General features: G+C 42.3%; 1 protein-coding gene across 1 annotated transcript in view; it reads left to right on the forward strand.

The window, feature by feature from the left end:
* Window positions 1–17,782, forward strand: part of LOC141047811 (cytochrome P450 2K1-like) — an 87,912-nt gene extending 70,130 nt beyond the window's left edge. Inside the window, exons 6-12 of the mRNA XM_073543130.1 lie at window positions 294–443; window positions 866–1,026; window positions 9,802–9,975; window positions 11,317–11,458; window positions 12,300–12,487; window positions 12,644–12,785; window positions 13,975–17,782. Of these exons, the coding sequence (XP_073399231.1) occupies window positions 294–443; window positions 866–1,026; window positions 9,802–9,975; window positions 11,317–11,458; window positions 12,300–12,487; window positions 12,644–12,785; window positions 13,975–14,162 (1,145 nt within the window). The 3' untranslated portion in view covers window positions 14,163–17,782. The remainder of the gene's footprint in view (window positions 1–293; window positions 444–865; window positions 1,027–9,801; window positions 9,976–11,316; window positions 11,459–12,299; window positions 12,488–12,643; window positions 12,786–13,974) is intronic.
* Window positions 17,783–19,694: the final 1,912 nt, after the last annotated feature.

Here is a 19,694-nt window from a genome sequence, read left to right on the forward strand (position 1 = left end):
TGTTTCTTCTCTTCTTCTTTCCTCTTACTTTTGTAGCATTTTCTTATTTTTCATTTTCTTCTTTCTCGTTATTAATAAAATTATTATTGTGTATGACAACCTTGGTTGTCAATTTATATGTATTTTCTTATTTGTGGCTGTTTTTTTTACAAATGCAATTTTTCAATCACAGAATTAAACTTCTTCAGCTTTTAAAAGAAACCACTTGTTGGATTGTTTACATTACTAAAGGCTATATTCTATTCAGAATGGTTAATACTTACGAATGTTTTTCATATTTAACTATACTTTAGGTATAGTATTTTCTAATGGAGAAACATGGAAATCTATGAGGAGATTCACGCTATCAACACTTCGAGACTTTGGAATGGGGAAGAAAGGTGTGGAAGCCAGAATTCAAGATGAATTAATGCCCCTTATAGAAAGTTTTAGATCTCACAATGGTAAGATACATCATTCACATTTATCTCATAGCTTTTATATACTCTTAAGTTCTTGTTTGTCGCTTTCTTCAACCCGGTCTACAGAATCCACATTGTCAATTCGCAACTCAATTAAACTACAGTGTTATTCAGAGGGGTTTTGTGGCTCCCATTCACATATAGTAGAGGGTACACCACAGTGTGAAGTTTTTGCTCTATATTTGCATCACATTTTGCTGCACGTGGAAAACATCTAAACATATCATTAGGATTTTAATTGGCTTTAGATTTGCTCAAATTATCACTTTGTTTGTTTGTTTGTTTGTTTCAGTAATCTACTGTCATTACTGATGGTAATTTTGACCTGAGGTTAAAATATCTAGAGCATTTTTTTATTCATATTTTATTGTACATATCCTGTATATGTCTATTTGTTATTTTAGGCAAACCATTCGATACTCACATGCTGATAAACAGTGCAGTTTCCAATGTAATCTGCTCTATTATCTTTGGGAAAAGGTTTGAGTATGGTGACCCAACGTTTGAAAAATTAATCAAAATGTTAGATGAAAATGCCAAACTGGTCGGTACACCCGCAGTGCTGGTAAGAAAACCTTCAGATCTTACATCTAACCTTTTTAGTGAATTCTCAGAAGAATAGTTTCAGGGTCACCTTTAGGACTAATTGTAGTGCAATCATGAGCTCAGGCAAATGGACCCAAACTCATCTTTTGGTTCTCACCCAATACCCTTAAGTTGTTTCCGTTATAAAATAAAAGTGCCCTGTAGATGATGATGTACAAACTTGGTTTGTTACAATTAATGTACAATATCTAATTAATATTCTGCTCCCCTTTTTTAAATTTAGTGGGTTACTGTACTGGAGCAGAACAGTTCTTTTCAAACTTTTACCAAATACAGTCGGTATAAGATGAACATAATTGGAAGTTTAAAGGGAACCTGTCACCAGGTTTGGTCGATACGAGTTAATGCCACCGCCTTTCAGGGCTTACGGTATATACAGCATTCTATAATGCTGTAGGCAAGCCCCCAATCCAACCTGCAAGAGAAGAAAAATAACTTTTATTATACTCACCTATGGGGTGTTCCGGTCCGATGGCTGTCGCAGGTCTTGGTCCGGCGCCTCCCATCTTCTTGCGATGCCACCCTCCTGCTTGCTTCATGTGGATGTGAAAAATGAAGATGAATGACCTCATGGAGATCAACATCCAACACTGCGGAGACACCATCACATGTTTCTCAACGCAGTGATGCTAGAGCAATGCCCCCATCCCTTATGGGAAATATGCAAAAACATGTAAATCAACAGCCGCGGAGACACCATCACATGTTTCTCAACGCAAGCAATGACTAGCCAGGTCTTTCACCGGGAAGGAACAACCACGGGAAGGGCAGTCTCCAATGAAGGAAACCACCTATGCCAAAACATGGTATCCATCCACAGACAGCTGTTTCAGGGTATTGCCCCTCATCAGTGTGGAGTAGGAAACTGGCTAGTAGGAGCAATGCCTAGTAAAGACTGTGAAAAATGAAGATGAATGACCTCATGGAGATCAACATCCAACTCTGCAGAGACACCATCACATGTTTCTCAACGCAGTGATGCTAGAGCAATGCCCCCATCCCTTATGGGAAATATGCAAAAACATGTAAATCAACAGCCGCGGAGACACCATCACATGTTTCTCGATGAAAGCAATGACTAGCCAGGTCTTTCACCAGGAAGGAACAACCACGGGAAGGGCAGTCTCCAATGAAGGAAACCACCTATGCCAAAACATGGTATCCATCCACAGACAGCTGTTTCAGGGTATTGCCCCTAGTCAATGTGGAGTAGGAAACTGGCTAGCAGTAGCAATGCCTAGTAAAGACTGTGAAAAATGAAGCCAGTTTCCTACTCCACACTGATGAGGGGCAATACCCCGAAACAGCTGTCTGTGGATGGATACCATGTTTTGGCATAGGTGGTTTCCTTCATTGGAGACTGCCCTTCCCGTGGTTGTTCCTTCCCGGTGAAAGACCTGGCTAGTCATTGCTTGCGTTGAGAAACATGTGATGGTGTCTCCGCGGCTGTTGATTTACATGCTTCATGTGAATGACACATCCCTGCGTCATCCACACAGGCTCCCCGGTATCGTGCTCCTGCGCAGGCGTACTTATCTGCCCTGTTGAGGGCAAAGCATATTCCTGCAGTGCGCAGGTGCTGGGCCTCTCTGACCTTTCCCGGTGACTGCGCACTGCAGTACTTTGCAAGGACGCATCAGCCACATGAAGCAAGCAGGAGGGTGGCATTACAAGAAGACGGGAGGCACAGGATCAAGACCTGCAGCACCCATTGGACTGAACCGCCCTGCAGGTGAGTATAATAAAAGTTATTTTTATTCTCTTGCAGGGTGGATTGGGGGCTTACCTACAGCATTATAGAATGCTGTATATAAGCCCTGAAAGGCAGTGGCCGTAACTTGTATCAGCCAAACCTGGTGACAGGTTCCCTTTAAGGAAGCAGACTGCTATGGAGGCTAGATAATACTGATTGCATTCCTATATTGATTTATTATTTGTACAGCACCAACATATTTCTCAGCACTTCACATTTTAGAGGGGACTTGTACAGACAATAAAGACATTACAGAATTATACATAACTCAGATACCAAGAGAATTGAGGGCCCTGCTCACAAGCTTACAATCTGGGGAGGGCATGAAAGGTAGATTTTAAAAAGTGCTTGCGTTGTATGATCCAGCCATCAATATAATAAATGGGGTACTCACATAATGCTGCACGAACAAGTCACCAGCCAGTATGTGCACAAGTACTGACAAAGAGTGCTATTAAGTGCATAAAGCATGTGTGAATAGATGCTGCGAGGGTCTTGATTTTGAAGAAAATGTTCTTCAAAAATGTCTGGGGTTGTGCATTCCAAAAAAATTGGTGAAGCATGCAAGAAGTCTTGATGATTGGAGTGGGAGGTTTGGATTATTGAGGATGTTAGTTTTAGGTCATTATGTGTGGAGGGCACGGATAGGATGGCATACTGAGATGAGGGAGGAGATGTACGGTGTTGTTGAACCGTAGAGCATTTTGTGGGTGAGAGTGATAAGATTATATTGGACTCTGTAGTGGATGGATAACCAGTGTAATGGCTGGCACAGAGTAGAGGCATCGGTGTAGTGGTTGGAAAGGAATATGATCCTGGCTGCTACATTGAGGAAAGATTGGAGAGTGCAGCATTTAGAGGGAGACCGATTAGTAGAGGGTTGCAATAGTCCTGATGAGAATGAATAAGAGAAAGGGTAAGAGTGTTTGCTGAGTCAATAGGTAAGAAAGGCGAAAATTTTAGAGATGTTTTAGAGATGTATGGTTAAAACCAGAAGTTTACATACACTATATAAAAAGACACATATGCATGTTTTTCTCAATATCTGGCATGAAATCAGAATAAACCTTTCCCGTTTTAAGTCAATTAGGATTACCATAATTATTAATATTTGCCTAATGCCAGAATAATGAGAGAATGTTTTAAGGCATTTTTATTACTTACTGCAAAGTCAAAAGTTTACAAACATTTCATTAGTATTTGGCACTAGAGTTGAGCGAAACGGGTCGAAAAATTTCAAAAGTCGCCGACTTTTGGCAAAGTCGGGTTTCATGAAACGAAACCCGACCCTAGGATGAGGTCGGCCACGAGTTCGGCGACTTACGTGCCAAAGTCGCGTTTCAAAAGTTTGTTTTGCGCTCTTTTTCAGCCAATCAGGATCCACGGACACTGTGGGCAACGTGATGACATAGGCAGGGGTCACCACCATCTTTCAGAAGGGCATGCAAGTGATTGGCTTGCTTTGGTGGGCGTCACAGGGGGTATAAAAGGGTGTGCACGCCGACCGCCATGTTCCTCATGCTGATCTCAGAATAGGGAGAGCTGCTGCTGATTCTGTAGGGAGAGCGTTAGGCAGGTAAGAAGACACCAAAAACTGCTTCTGCTGCTAGCGATTTTGCCTGTACAACACACCAGTCACTGTGTGTGCAGTGCAAGGGGAGGCTATATTGTGGTGGATCAGCGGTGTTGGTTGTTAGGCTGCCTTCTAAGGCTTCCTGACGGCTGCATTGCTGTTTACCCACTGCTCTGTAAACTGCTTTTTAAGGGTACGTGCACACGCTGCGGATTGTGGTGCGGATTCATCCTCGCGGATTTTGTAAAATCCGCAGGTGAAACCGCAGTTCAAAAGACCTGCGGTTTTACCTGCGGATTGCTCTGCGGTTTTGCCCTGCGGTTTTTCATCTCCTCAATGGAGGAGATGGCAAACCGCAGCAGTCGGGACGACCCTGACTTTTCCCTATAGTCGGCCGATCTTGCTCGACCCGACTTTTGGAAAAGTCGGGTTTCACGAAACGAAACTCGACCCTAAAAAACCAAAAGTCGCTCAACTCTATTTGGCACCATTGCCCTTAAACTGAATGACTTGTGTCAAACATTTGGGATATCTTTCCACAAGCTTCTCACAATAGTTGGTCGGAATTTGGGCCCATTCCTCCTGACAAAACTGGTTTAACTGATCCAGGTTTGTAGGTCGCCTTTCTCACACCTGACCATTCAACTTTGCCCATAAATTTTCAATAGGATTGAAATCAGGGCTTTGTAATGGCCACTCCAAAACATTGACTTTGTTATCCTTAAGCCACTTTGTTACCATTTTGGCAGTATGCTTCTGGTCATTGTCCATTTAGAAAACTCATTTACGCCCAAGCTTTGACTTCCTGGCTGATGTCTTGAGATGTTGCTTCAGTATTGACACATAATCTTCTTTTCTCATGATGCCATCTATTTTGTGAAGTGCACCAGTCCCTCCTGCAGGAAAACAACCCCACAACATGATGCTGCCACTCCCATGTTTCACAGTTGGGATGGTGTTATTAGGCTTCCAAGCTTCTCCCTTTTCCCTCCAAAAATAACGATGGCTATTATGACCAAAAAGTTCAATTTTAGTTTCATTAGACCACAGGATATCTCTCCAAAAAATAAGGTCTTTGTTCCTGTGTGCAATTGTAAACATTAATCTGGCTTTTTTATGTTTCTTTTGTAGTAATGGCATCTTCCTGACAGAGTGGCCTTTCAGCCCATCTTGATACAGTACTCGCTTCACTGTGGATATTGACACAATCTTACCAGCTGCCACCATCATCTTCACAAGGTCTTTTGTTTTTGTCCTTGGGTTGATATGCACATTGTTAGGGCTGGCTGAACGCACCAAACATAAAATAATAGTAGCGGTGCGTTCGCAGCCCGGGGTCCACCGTGCAGAGGTGGTACACTGCTGCTCAATGATGGCGGAAGCTCAATATGTCGGTATAATGGCCGAACACACGTGGGTTAAATGTCACCTGGTGTGCACAGGGTGAACTCTGTTGCTTCACAGAGCCACCGAACCGCTAAACACAAATACCGAGCCTGTTCAAGCTCACAGAGCTCCGGGAGATGAACGCTCAGTATATGGTCACAGGACTCGGACCAAGGACACTGGCCGGCATCCTTCTAGACCTACTGAGTGTGCAGCAACGCAACCGCAAACGCCACTAACCGAGGCTGACTGCCATGGTACGATAGTGCCCTGTAGTAGGCGACACCATCGGACGCTAGTGCTGTGGACTGATGTGCACTGTGGCCTATAACTTAGCCACTGACTGGTGCTGACTCTAACACTGATGCCCTAACCACATGTGTAATAACCAAGTGAGGGGAATCTTAATGAATCACTCACCAGGTGCATGCATCCGTCATCATCCACACATATAGCAACTAGAGTCTATACTAGTGCATGGCCGAGCGGCCATGCGAGTCTTTTATAGCCGAGACCTTCCGGAACCTTCCAGATCCCCCTGATGGACCAATCAGAACTGGAGAAGGACCTGAGCACGTGACTCCCGATCCCCAATGGGAATCGTCCCATGAGCATGCTCAGTGGAGCGACAGAGGGACTTAGATTCTGGAGTCTTCTGCCACTGGCCAGGCTGCATTGTCAAACCTGAACCAGAGGTGGCAGCAGCAACCGATCCCACACTGCTGGTCTGGGCAGAGCGATGAGACCGCCGAGTCTGCTGAGCAGGCTCCACTGCGGCCGAAGGAGAATGGGAGACCGCCGAGTGCAAGGCTCTGGATTCCTGCTGTGCAGTGGCAGGAACCCGACGCCTAACACACATGTTGGACAAAAGCACATTCATCTCTGGGACACAGAACGCATCTTCTTTCTGAGCAGTATGATGGCTGGACATTCCCATCTTCTTTGCACAGATGAACAAGGCACCTTAAGGTATCTTAAAATTGTACCTAAGGAAGAGCCAGAATTGTGCAAGTCCACAGTTTTCTTCCTGATACCTTGGCTAATTTCTTGAGACTTTCCCATGATGCTACACAAAGAAGCTGTGTGTTTCAGGTGTGCATTAAAATACATCCACAAGTGTGTCTCTAATTAACTCAAATGTTGCCAAAAAGCCAATCAGAAGCTTCCAAACACATGACATCATCATATGGGCAGTCCACAATTGTTTAAAGGCACATTAATCTTAGTGTACGTAAACTTTTGACTTTGCAATAAGTAATAAAAATGCCTTAAAACATTCTCTCTCTCTTTCATTATTCTTGCATTTGGCAAATATTAATAACTATGGTAATCCTAACTGAGCTAAAATGGGAAAGGTTTTTACTGATTTCATGATAGATATTGAGAAAAACAATCATGTGTGTCTTTTTATATTCCGGTTTCAACTGTAGGGGATATGAGCAAGCGAGTGATGTAATGTGGGGAATGAAGGAAAGATCTGAGACAAATATGAACCCAAGACAGTGAACCTGCTGTTGGAGAATAACGGTAGAACCACACACGGAAATGGCAAAATCAAGAATAGACATCTTAGAGAAGGAAGGCAACAAAATGAGTTCAGTTTTTGTCACGTTCAGAGTTAGAATGAAAGACAATCAATGGTGTTTTGTAATAATGCGCAAGTGATGTCAGGAGACGATGTGTATAATTGGGGGTCATCCTCATAGAGATGGTACTGAAAACCAAATCTACTGATTGTTTGTTCAATAGGGGCAGTGTATAAGGAGAAGAGTGGAAGGGCCAAGGACTGATCCTTGAGAAACACCGACAGTTAGGGGAAGAGGAGGGGAAGAGGAGCCAGAAAAAGATACAGTGAGGGAGTAGAGTCAGAGAAGTAGGAGGAGAACCAGGAGAGAACAGTGTGTGTCCTAGAGGCCGATAGAATGGAGCATAGTGAGGAGAAGCTGGTGATCCACAGTGTCGGATGTTGAAGAGAGATCCAGGAGAATCAGCAAGGAGTAGTGACCATTAGGTTTAGCTGCTAGTGGATCTCATAGCTGTTTTTCATATTTCATGTAAAGAATAAGGAGCTTTTTAGTATTCTCATTGATAAATGGTACTGAGTTCATTATAGCATACAGATAAGTTGCTAGGTAACAATGTAGATTTTTGATTTCATCAGGTTTTTATGAACATGTGCAAAGGTCATTGTGAAAGGAGGGAGAGCAGGGACAGCTGTGACATCGCCTTTTGTGATTGGTGGATCATGTTTTATCAGCTGTGTATAGAGGTGTCACTAGTCATTGTAGTCCTACCTCTGATAATTTGGAGTCTGCTTCAAGCTCTTCCTGAAAACAAAGGAACTATGAGTCTGAAAAATCCCCAGTGCCCATTGTGAAAATTGCAAGATTACTATTGTGTTTTTGTAATAAAAATCTTAATAGTAAAAAGAAAAAAAAATCTATGAAACACAAACAGTAGGTCATTTTTGTCATTTTCTGATGATAGTTTCCCTATAAGTGAATTATTTTTAGGTGAAAAATTAGACACAGCCGAAGCATTACTCTTTCATAAAAAGGAGACCCTGTTTCTAATCGTAGTTCATGCCTATAATTAATTGATTGATGTGATATGCCCTCTCTTTGATAAAGAGGTTTGTACTATAATATTGTACAATGCTCTACAGAGATCATTATTACTCTCATTAGTTCTTGTCCACAATGAGGGACACAATCTAAATCTGTGTCTCACTCATATACACACCAGGACCAATGAGCCTACCCGTTGTCACGATCCATCTTTGGATGTGTCAGAGTCTGGACTCTCTTATATAAACCTTTTTCCATTCTGGCCCTCGGGGGTTAATATGGAGTTTTGCCCCGGTGGCAGCTGGTGTTACTGCATGTTTAATTAGTCTGCAGGTGGTGACCAACCCCCTCCTTCCTATAAAAGGTCATCAGCTGCTGTAGCTCACTGTTGGTAATACTGGTCATTTGGAAGCCAACCGTTCTGAAGAGAGAAGCTGTCCTAAGCAGTGGCGTTTGCAGCTGATCTGGAGCAGTGGTTATTCTGCTGGAAGCTGTGTTCAGGTGCCTTACTCTGCGGTCCGGTGCATGACTGCAGGGCAAGCGAAGTGTTGTTTGTTTTTCCCTGTCTGTTATTTTCCTTGGTGTCTTATTAGTACAGAGGTGGGACCAATGTCCGCACTTGCCAGTTCCCTAGTAAGGGATAGGTGCAGGGCAAGTGAGGGACCTAGGTATCGTGGTTGGCGACAGGTTGAAAGAACCTGTATAGGGAACGTGAGGAGAGTTCAGGGCTCTTCCTTAGGCGAGTGCAGGAGGTGTCCACTTCCCCGTTCCCTATTGTAGGGCCCACCATTGTAATTGTGTCCCCGGTGTTCCCTTACCTGTCTTGGTTGTTTTTGTGACCGACCAATCGTCGGGTCGGGTCACGCAGGGCAAGTCACCCTGTGACACCCGTATGCTTTTTAGAATATGGGAAAAAAGTGGAGAACCCAGAGGAAACCAATGCAAACCTACAATGAGAACATGCCAATTTAGGTCCCATTTACACATGTTTTGCATATATGTTTTGTGTTTTCTTATTTGCTACTATTATAGTCTATGGCCTTTCACAAACCCAAAGTCATGTCCGATTTTGATCCATTTTGGGGATAAAACTTATCGATTTCAGTTAATTTGTGCAGTGTCTGTTTTTTACTGAGTAATGCTAGTAGAAGCTTGGGAAACTTGTGTTTTTTTTCTCATATGAGAAAAATGGATGACACGCATGAATGGTAAAAAGAAATCCAACCACAAGGACCAAAAATGTATACAATTGGATTCAATACACTGATAAAAGTGATGTAGAAAAAAAAGTGAACGGGGCCCAATTCAGAGAATAAACTTGGCTGGATTCTAACCTAGGCTCCTGGTGATGTAGCGTGGAGCGCCACTGTCTGGCCAAGCTGCTCCCGATATCCACCGTTATTGAATATATTTTTTGTTGCAAGAAAATCTAAAGAGGAATTGTTGTTTTCACAGATCTATAATTATTATCCCTTCCTCGGATCACTCCTTGGTCTACATAAGAAGCTAAAGCAGAACATGGAAGATATGAAGAGTTTTATTTCCCAATGTTCGATGAATCGACAATTGGATTTCGATGCAAATGACATCACAGGATATATCGATGCATATCTTCTGAAGCAGGAACAGGTGCGTTAACGGTGCATGTGTTACCTTAATTTTCCTTTATTAGATCAAAAGGGTGTGATATCAATTATTCTGGGAACATCTAATGATTTTACTAGCTACTTTGTCACGGTTGGTTTTAGGCGACATGTGACCTTGTGGCAGAAAATAAACGAGAGACCAATAAATGCTGAACTATAAAGACCAACAACACAATCATGTTGCGTTACCACAGAAGGTCTTGTGCTGAGAGCAAAAGCAATGATCTATGGACTGAATGTACGTCAGGCAGAGGTCTGGGAGTAGCAGCCCAATTAAGTAACCTGGCAATCACCTGGGACTTTGAACACCTGGAGACAGCCAGCGCCTCCCAGTCTCAGATTGGGTGACTGAGCTGTCAATCAAAGTACTGATATCATGAGCATGTCTCTGTACCAGATTGGACGGCTGAGCTGTCAGTAACTGCATCCCAGACACACTGAGGGGTGAAACCGTAACGTTTCCTTAATACTACCCATTTAGGAAGCTATAGTCATGAGTAGTGATGGGCGAATCCCCCAATGATCGGGATCGGCGGGTTCACCCGAGTTTTTTTGTAAAGGTCGAGCTTGGGGCCGGAGATGATGGGAACTTGTGTCTGAACCCCGAACTTGGACTATACAGATATGGGATGGGGAGGGGGGGCTGTAAAGCAAAGCATAAAATTATTAATAAATATTATAATTATACTTACCGGTCCAGTGACGCGTCTTCCTGTCTCGCTGTCTCCCAGCCGAATCTACTGCTGGGGCCGCTCATTAACTTCCTGGTTTTTCACTCCACTGCCTGGCACTCCACAATTTTCAGTTGTCGTCAGCAGTGTTCGTTCGGTGACGTCAGGGTTCACCCCAGTTCATGGCCTGAGCCATGATCACGGGTGAACCCTGACATCACCGCACGAACACTGCCGGAAAAAGCCTAAGACAGCTGAGTCCATTGAATACCGCCGGAAGTTAATAAGCGCCCTGGAAAGTGATGCGGCTGGGAGACAGCGGGATGGCAGGATGCGTCGTTGGACAGGTAAGTATATTTATTATTTATTATTAATTTTATGCTTTTACCCGAACTGGACTGGAACTGGAAGTCCGCGTTCGGGACCTTGTGATCGAACACTATGTGTTCGGTATGGGTCCATAACTTTACAGTTTGGGATCGCCCATCCCTAATCATGAGAAGATTACTGAGACAAACTAAGTGTTTCAGGCTAAAAAAAATTTAAGTAAAAGGGGACAGTGTCTACCAAATAAGAAACCGAAGAAGGTGATAATTACCTAGGAACAAGCTGACTATAATAACATTGGGAATATTTGTGTTATGTAATTTTAGGAAACAACGAAAGCTCAGACATATTTTAATGAAGAAAATCTAATTAATTCCACCCTGGATCTCTTCGCTGCTGGAACTGAAACTACATCTACAACAATTCGCTGGGGAATTTTATTGATGATGAAGTATCCAGAGATTCAAAGTAATTCTTGATATATTTTTAAAAGTTATGTGAGACTGTAGGTGAGAAGCAAAGGTCTCTAAAGACGACCAAGTCACCTCTTCCTGAAGGCTACCACTTTACCCAGATTTTCTGCTATTTATTCACTTTTGCATAATATTCTATATACTGTATTATGGACGGCTTTTTGATGACTGCCCCTGTAGAAGTCATGTTTTAGTTGAAATTTATTATAATTGTGCAAACAAATTATCAATTAATTTGAGGTAATTCTAGTATATATTTTTTGCATTTATTTCAAGTTTTATATTTTTTAATGTTTTAGCATGATGCTGCCACCCACCCTAGACAGGGACATAGATTGCACCTAAAATATCTTTTTTCATAGCCGATAAAAATCCAAGTTTTAGACTCTTCAAGCTTTAGAACTTTGTTATATGAAGGAGTATACCGGGAATTCTTGATGTAATCTCCAGCAGTCCAATAGAGAATGAATGCAGCCACAGTGCCCATGCTTGATCTCCATAACCTGTCATGTTCCCAAATGCTATTAACCTGCAGATATAAGGATAATCTGCAGGGTAATAGCATTCCAAAGCTGCCTGGCCACTGCACTGAAAGCTTGGCTACTGGGAGGAAATTACCTTTATTCCTCTGGGCAGCCTCTGACTTTCAGTCATAGTGGCGCAGCTGGTGTGGCTTCTGTCACCGGTCAGTACATAGTGAGCGCCAGCTGTAACCAAACCCTAGCACTGACTGACCATACAAATCATAGCAAAAGCCTATAATATATTAATTAAATACATTGGTATTGTTGTGCAAGTACAAAATGTAACAAAATATGTTTTCTTTTGCTTTATAGAGAAGGTACAGGAGGAAATTAAAGCACATATTAATCCTGGACAGTTGCCGACAGTTGAAGATCGGAAGAAAATGCCTTATACTGATGCAGTAATACATGAAATACAAAGGTTTGGAAATATTCTCCCATTGAACATTTCACGCTCTACTCCAACTGATGTGAATTTGCGGGGTTACCTAATCCCAAAAGTGAGTTTATGTAAAAAAATTGTCCTTATGCTCAAGTACTGTAAGCGTTTACCTATTAGTAAAAGGGACTGCTATGGGGTCCACAGTCGTCCAAATAATCTCAGATTTTTTAAATTTATATAATAAAAAATATATTTGCTGATTTATTGTTTACAGGGCATAGAGGTTGTTCCATTCCTGACATCAGTTCTCTATGACAAAACTCAATGGAAAACTCCCAATGACTTCAATCCTAATCACTTCTTGGATGAAAATGGGAAATTTTTCCGACATGAAGCATTTATGCCATTCTCAGTAGGTAAGTAATGAGGAGCATTAAGATGAAAAATCAAATTATTTTACATGTCAATTAACTGTCAAAACACTGTCCAACAGAAGGACCATATTTTAACAAGGTGATGTTTTCTAAATCTCATATTTTATCTTCCAAAAAGTTCAAAAATATTCTATGGTCGTATTAAGATGCTCAGAATATGCATGTGCACTTTATATCTTTTTTGGAATATAGTCTAGAAAAATAATAATAATTATATTTATTCAACGCAAACATATAATACAACACTTTACAATAAGGCTATGTGCCCACGATCTGGAACTATCAACGCTTTGGATGCAGCGTATGTTCACTGCGTCCAAAGCGCTGCCTTCTATTGAACCAAGGTAAATCTTTATGTGTTCACTGAACCATGAGGATTTACCGCATTCAATACATTATGTTGATTTAATTTTTCTTGTGGAGACGTCTTGAAAGACGCTCCCTATGTCAGTGCCCTTGGGTGTTCCGCCGGCGTACATGCACGCATAGTGTAAGCTGGGGCTTGTTCTGGATACGAAACATCCTGGAGCCTTGAAAAAAGTTCTATTCAGTTAACAATACTTTCCAGGGGGTTCTAGGAAAGTTTTGTGATACTCTTGAGGTCTCCTTTTTTCCGGGACACTCGCAGTAGTTTAGAGAGATTTAGAAAGTATGCATTATTTCCAATTTATTTCATTACTACAAGTAAGTTACACTACCGTACAATACGGCCGAGTGCTATGCGATAAGACATTGCATAGGACTCGGCCCAGTGTTACTCTATGAGGCAGCTCACATCTGTGATTATTTTCTCATGCCGAATTGGCATGCGAGAACAATCGCAGCATGCTGTGTTTGGCACCGAGACTTGGCCGAGTGTTGGCTCACTCGCACCCGTATAAGTCTCTGGGTGCGAGTGACGCAATTCACAGCACACGTTATACGCCGACACCGTCAGCAGAGGAGATGGAGAAATTAATTTCTCTCCCTCCCCCACACTTGTGCTCCAATCCTCTCAGTGCGAGAGGATCGGAGCACAGTAGCAGGACACTTGGCTTCCGCTCGCAGCAGAGCAGGATCCCAGGGTCATTGGCATATCGCATCTGATGATATACGCTGGTGTGACTCCGGCCTTAGCGTCAAAATCTACTTTTAACATGACATTGTTAAGTCAATTATCCCATTTCTATAGGAAGAAGAGCTTGTGCTGGGGAAAGTTTGGCCAAGATGGAACTTTTCCTGTTTTTTACTGGACTTCTTCAAGCATTTACTTTCTATCCGCCTCCAGGAGTTTCCAGAGAAGACCTCAATCTAAAGCCTCGCGTTGGATTCACATTAGCACCCACACCATACATGACTTGTGCAAAGCCAAACTATTAGTTTGTGGTGAAAAACAGAGACAACGCAGAGACTGATGTTTTTGTTTGATTATATTTTAACCCCTTCAAGACCCAGCCTATTTTGACCTTAATGACCAGGCCATTTTTTGCAATTCTGACCAGTGTCCCTTTATGAGGTAATAACTCAGGAACGCTTCAACGCATCCTAGCGATTCTGAGACTGTTTTTTGTGACATATTGGGCTTCATGTTAGTGGTAAATTTAGGTCGATAATTTTTGTGTTTATTTGTGGAAAAATCAGAAATTTGGCGAAAATTTAGAACATTTCGCAATTTTCAAATTTTGAATTTTTATTCTGTTAAACCAGAGAGTTATGTAACACAAAATAGTTACTAAATAACATTTCCCACATGTCTACTTTACATCAGCACAATTTTGGAAACAAAATATTTTTTTGTTAGGAAGTTATAAGGGTTAAAAGTTGACCAGCGATTTCACATTTTTACTACAAAATTTACAAAACCAATTTTTTTAGGGACCACCTCACATTTGAAGTCACTTTGAGGGGTCTATATGGCAGAAAATACCCAAAAGTGACACCATTCAAAAAACTGCAGCCCTCAAGCTACTCAAAACTACATTCAAGAAGATTATTAACCCTTCAGGTGTTTCACAGGAACTAAAGCAACGTGGAAAGAAAAAATGGACATTTTAATTTTTCCAACAAAAATTTTCTTTTAGCATCAATTTTTTCATTTTCACATGGGTAACAGGGTAAAATGGATCCTAAAACTTGTTGGGCAATTTCTCCTGAGTACACCGATACCTCATATGTGGTCATAAACCACTGTTTGGACGCATGGCAGGGCTCAGAAGGGAAGGAGCGCCATTTGACTTTTTGAATGGAAAATATGCTGGAATATTTAGCGGTTGCCATGTCGCGTTTGGAGAGCCCCTGTGTGCCTAAACATTGGAGCTCCCCCACAAATGACCCCATTTTGGAAACTAGACCCCCTAAGGAACTTATCTAGATGCATAGTGAGCACTTTGAACCCCCAAGTGCTTCACAAAAGTTTATAACGCAGAGCCGTGAAAATAAAAAATATTTTTTTTTCCACAATTATTTTTTAGTGCGCGATTTTTTATTTTCACAAGGGTACCAGGATAAATTGGACCCAAAAAGTTGTTGTCCAGTTTGTCCTGAGTACGCTGGTACCCCATATGTGGGTGGGGACCACTGTTTGGGTACACGTCGGGGCTCGGAAGGGAAGTAGTGACATTATGAAATGCTGACTTTGATGGAATGGTCTGCGGGCATCATCTTACATTTGCAGAGCCCCTAATGTACCTAAACTGTGGAACCCCCCCACAAGTGACCCCATTTTGGAATCTAGACCCTCCAAGGAACTTATCTAGATGTGTGGTGAGCACCTTGAACCCCCAAGTGCTTCACAGAAGTTTATAACGCAGAGCCGTGAAAATAAAAAAATAATTTTTTTTTCCTCAAAAAAAAAGATTTTTAGCCAGCAATTTTTTTTTCACAAGGGTACCAGGATAAGTTGGACCCCAAAAGTTGTTGTCCAATTTGTCCTGAGTACGCTGGTACCCCATATATGGGGGGAACCATTGTTTGGGCACACATAAGGGATCGGAATGGAAGTAGTGACGTTTTGAAATGCAGACTTTGATGGAATGGTCTGCGGTCGTCGTTACATTTGCAGAGCCCCTGATGTGCCTAAACAATAGAAACCCCCCACAAGTGACTCCATTTTGGAAACTAGACCCCCCAAGGAACTTATCTAGATGCCTGGTGAGCACTTTGAACCCCCAAGTGCTTCACAGAAGTTTATAACGCAGAGACGTGAAAATAAAAAAAAAAAAATTTCCACAAAAATAATATTTTAGCCCCCATTTTTTTATTTTTGCAAGGGTACCAGGAGAAATTAGACCCCAAAGTTGTTGTGCAATTTTTCCTGAGTACGCTGATACCCCATATGTTGGGGTAAACCACTGTTTGGGCACACGTCGGGGCTTGGAAGGGAGCACCGTTTGACTTTTTGAACGCAAAATTGGCTGGAATCAATGGTTGCACCATGTTGCGTTTGGAGACCCCCGTGATGTGCCTAAACAGTGGAAACCCTTCAATTCTACCTTCAACCCTAACCCCAATACACCCCTAACCACAGCCCCCAACCCTAACCCTAACCCTCTTTCCAACCCTAACCCTATTTCCAACCCTAACCCTCTTTCCAACCAACCCTAACCCTCTTTCCAACCCTAACCCTAATGGAAAAATAAAAATAAAAATAATTTCTTTATTTTATTAGCTGTTCCTGCCTATGGGGGTGATAAACGGGGGGTTTATTTACTTTTCTTTCTATTTTGATCACTGTGAGAGTTTATCACAGTGATCAAAATGAATGAAAGGAAATTGCAGCCGGCGGGCGCACTGCGCATGCGCCCGCCATTTTCCAATATGGCGGCGCCCATTTTCCGGGACCGCGGGACACCGGGAGCCATAGCGGCACTCGGTGAGTACTGCGGGGTGGGAGGGGGGGCGATCGGAAGGCAGGGGGAGCGGAGGGAAGGTGGGGGGAGATGATGACAGTGGCGGCACATCTCAGCTGTCATTCAGTGGCGGGGGGCAGATCGCCCCCGTTAACCGGTGGGGGGGTCGGATTGGTGTCACCAGCCATGTCTGATGCTACAGAAGTGTCAGACATGGCTGGATTGTAATAATTTCATCAATTTTCATTGATGAAATATTACTATCGCTCTGATTGGCTGTTTCACTTTTAACAGCCAATCAGAACGATCGTAGCCACGTGGGGGCGAAGCCCCCGTGGTGAAGTACAAAGCCCCCTGTATCTGCGGGTCGGGTGACCTTTCAGTGAGTGACCTAGGTCACCCGACCCGCAGAGGGGCTTTGAAGTCATGACACAGGGTATGCGTCATTGGTCGGAATGGCACCGACTTTCATGACGCATACGCTGTGTCACTGGTCGTGAAGGGGTTTTCTATTTTTTTTAATATCATTTTCAAATCTCTTTATTTGAAAGCTGTGGAATAAATCTTGCAATGATCTCCAATTATCTTAATTGATCTTTAAATTAAAGGAATCTTTTTTAGTTTTAGTAAATGCTGATAGGCTTTTTTTGATTGGTGGGGACCCCCTTACACATTAGGTTAAAGTTGGACAAACATCTAATCTGTATAGGGGCCCCTGACTTTTCACCAACTAATGAAGTCAGGAGAAATTAAGTTCAGTCATTATGAAGGTAAATGCTGTAAGCTTTTTCCACTTTTGCCATGAAACATTCACAAACCAAGAGTACACATATTTTGGGAAGTCAGTAGAGATAGCTATTAGTCAAAAGAGGCTGACATTTTTCTAGGTTTATTGGCACTTGTAGATCACTAATCAGGGTCTTTGGACCATTCCCCATCACCTTGACTGATTATAATGTAAATATTCAGAAAAGGGAAGACATGAAAATGGTCATTACATCCAATGGCGTAAGACATAAGACAGATTGATTGTAATTGCTGCTGTTATTATTGCGCACACATGCAGGGAAATAATGCACTCGTATATAGATGTGTATCTCTGCACATCAGAATATTATTCCCTGTAAAAAATAAAAATTATATTAAGATCTATATCTGCAGCATATTATTTTATACATAACAGTGCAACGTGTGGCTCACTGTTGGAGTTTCTGCCTTACAGGTTAGTAGCCGTGAATTAAAATCCTACGAAGGTCATTCACTAAAATTGGTTATTTAAAGGGAGTCTATCAGCCCAAACTGACATTACAAACTAAGAACCTAGCTTTGTAGGGGACATAGCCCCTATAAAAAAAACAAAATTTTAGGCTATGTGCACACGTTGTAGATCTTTAGCGTTTTTGCTGCGTATTTGCAAAAACGCATGCACAACGCAACCCATTGAATTCTATGGGATTCCGCATTGCTGTGCTAATGATGCGTACTTTTCCGTGGCAAAATCGCATCGTGGAAAAATAAGCAGCATGCTCATTCTTTTTGCAGAATCGCAGGTATTTCGCACACATAGGAATGCATTGATCCGCTTACTTTCCACATGTGGCTATGCCCACCATGCGCAAAGTAAGTGGAATATGTGCGAATAGTACCCAGGGTCTGGAGGAGAGGAGACTCTCCTCCAGGCCCTGCGTACCATATCCCTGTTAAAAAAAGAATTAAAATAAAAAGTTGTGGTATTCTCACCTTCCGGCGGCCCTTGCAGCCTTCCCGGTCCTTACCGATGCTCCCGGCAACTCCCGTTCCCAGTGATGCCTTGCGACAATGACCTGTGATGATGTAACGGTCTCGCGTGATGCTACGTCATCTGGGGTCATTGTCGCAAGGCATCACTGGGAGTGGGAGCTGCCGGGAGCATCGGTAAAGACCGGGAAGGTTGAGGGGGCCGCCAGAAGGTGAGAATATCACGATTTTTAAAAAAATTATTTTTAACATTATGTTCTTACTATTGATGCCGCATAGGCAGCATCAATAGTAAAAAGTTGGTCACACTTGTCAAACACTATGTTTGACAAGTGTGACCAATCTGTCAATCAGTTTTCCAAGCGGTGCTACAGATCACATGGAAAACGCTAGCATTCTGCAAGCTAATTACGCTTGCATAATGCTAGTTTTACGTGGGAATGCCGCATGTGGACTTGCCGCATATTTATCGCAGCAGGGAGTTGCGGAAATTTCCGCGGCAATTCTGCACGTGTACACATAGCCTTAATGTTCTAATATCTGCCTCTGCTCGGTAGAACCAAAAGCATAAGCAATTGGGGTGCTGAGTGAACCGTAGAACCCACTGGTTTTGCAAACTTCCATCACTGGTGAACAACAGCGCTGGCTGCATTGTCTGCAGTGAAAGCTCAGGCAAACCAGTGCTGTAATTCACCAGTGATAGAGGAGGGAGCATGCACAATCAGTGGGTAGAATGGTGCACTGGAACTTTTGACTAAGCCACTGGTGCACCGATTAGTCTAATTATCGTATGTGATTGAACGTCACCACTCTTTCCCAACACTTGTTACCTCTCTGGGTTGACTATTCCTATACTTCCAGCACACTCTCCAGAGCTAACCAACTGGCCTGATAATGCATTCAGCCAACAGTACTCCTACGGTAGCCTACAAGGGACATTCACAGGTTTTGCCTTATAAATACTGATGCAGCCAAAAATAATGATGTGTGGATAAGGACTTATTCTCAGTTCTGAAACCCAAGAAAAGGGTATTCAATTAAGGAAGCAATCAAACGAGTCCACTTAACATTTTATTCAGAAAATAGATCATACATAAAAGCAAGTGCAAATAAAACAAATTAAAAATGTTCAAAAATAGCTCTGGAGGGAGAGGGGTATGCCCTCAGAAAAAGTGGTGATAAATTTAAATCACTATAATAATGTACCTGAATACAAAATGCATGTACATAACATCATGTATATCATGTACAAAATAGAATTATCAGGCAATAATTACATTTATGATTGATTATTTAAAAATTAATTAACATAATGTACATGATAGGT

The sequence above is a fragment of the Dendrobates tinctorius genome, unplaced genomic scaffold, assembly GCF_039654945.1.
Source record: "Dendrobates tinctorius isolate UK_male_01 unplaced genomic scaffold, ASM3965494v1 ptg000129l, whole genome shotgun sequence".
In the NCBI taxonomy this organism is placed as follows: domain Eukaryota; kingdom Metazoa; phylum Chordata; class Amphibia; order Anura; family Dendrobatidae; genus Dendrobates; species Dendrobates tinctorius.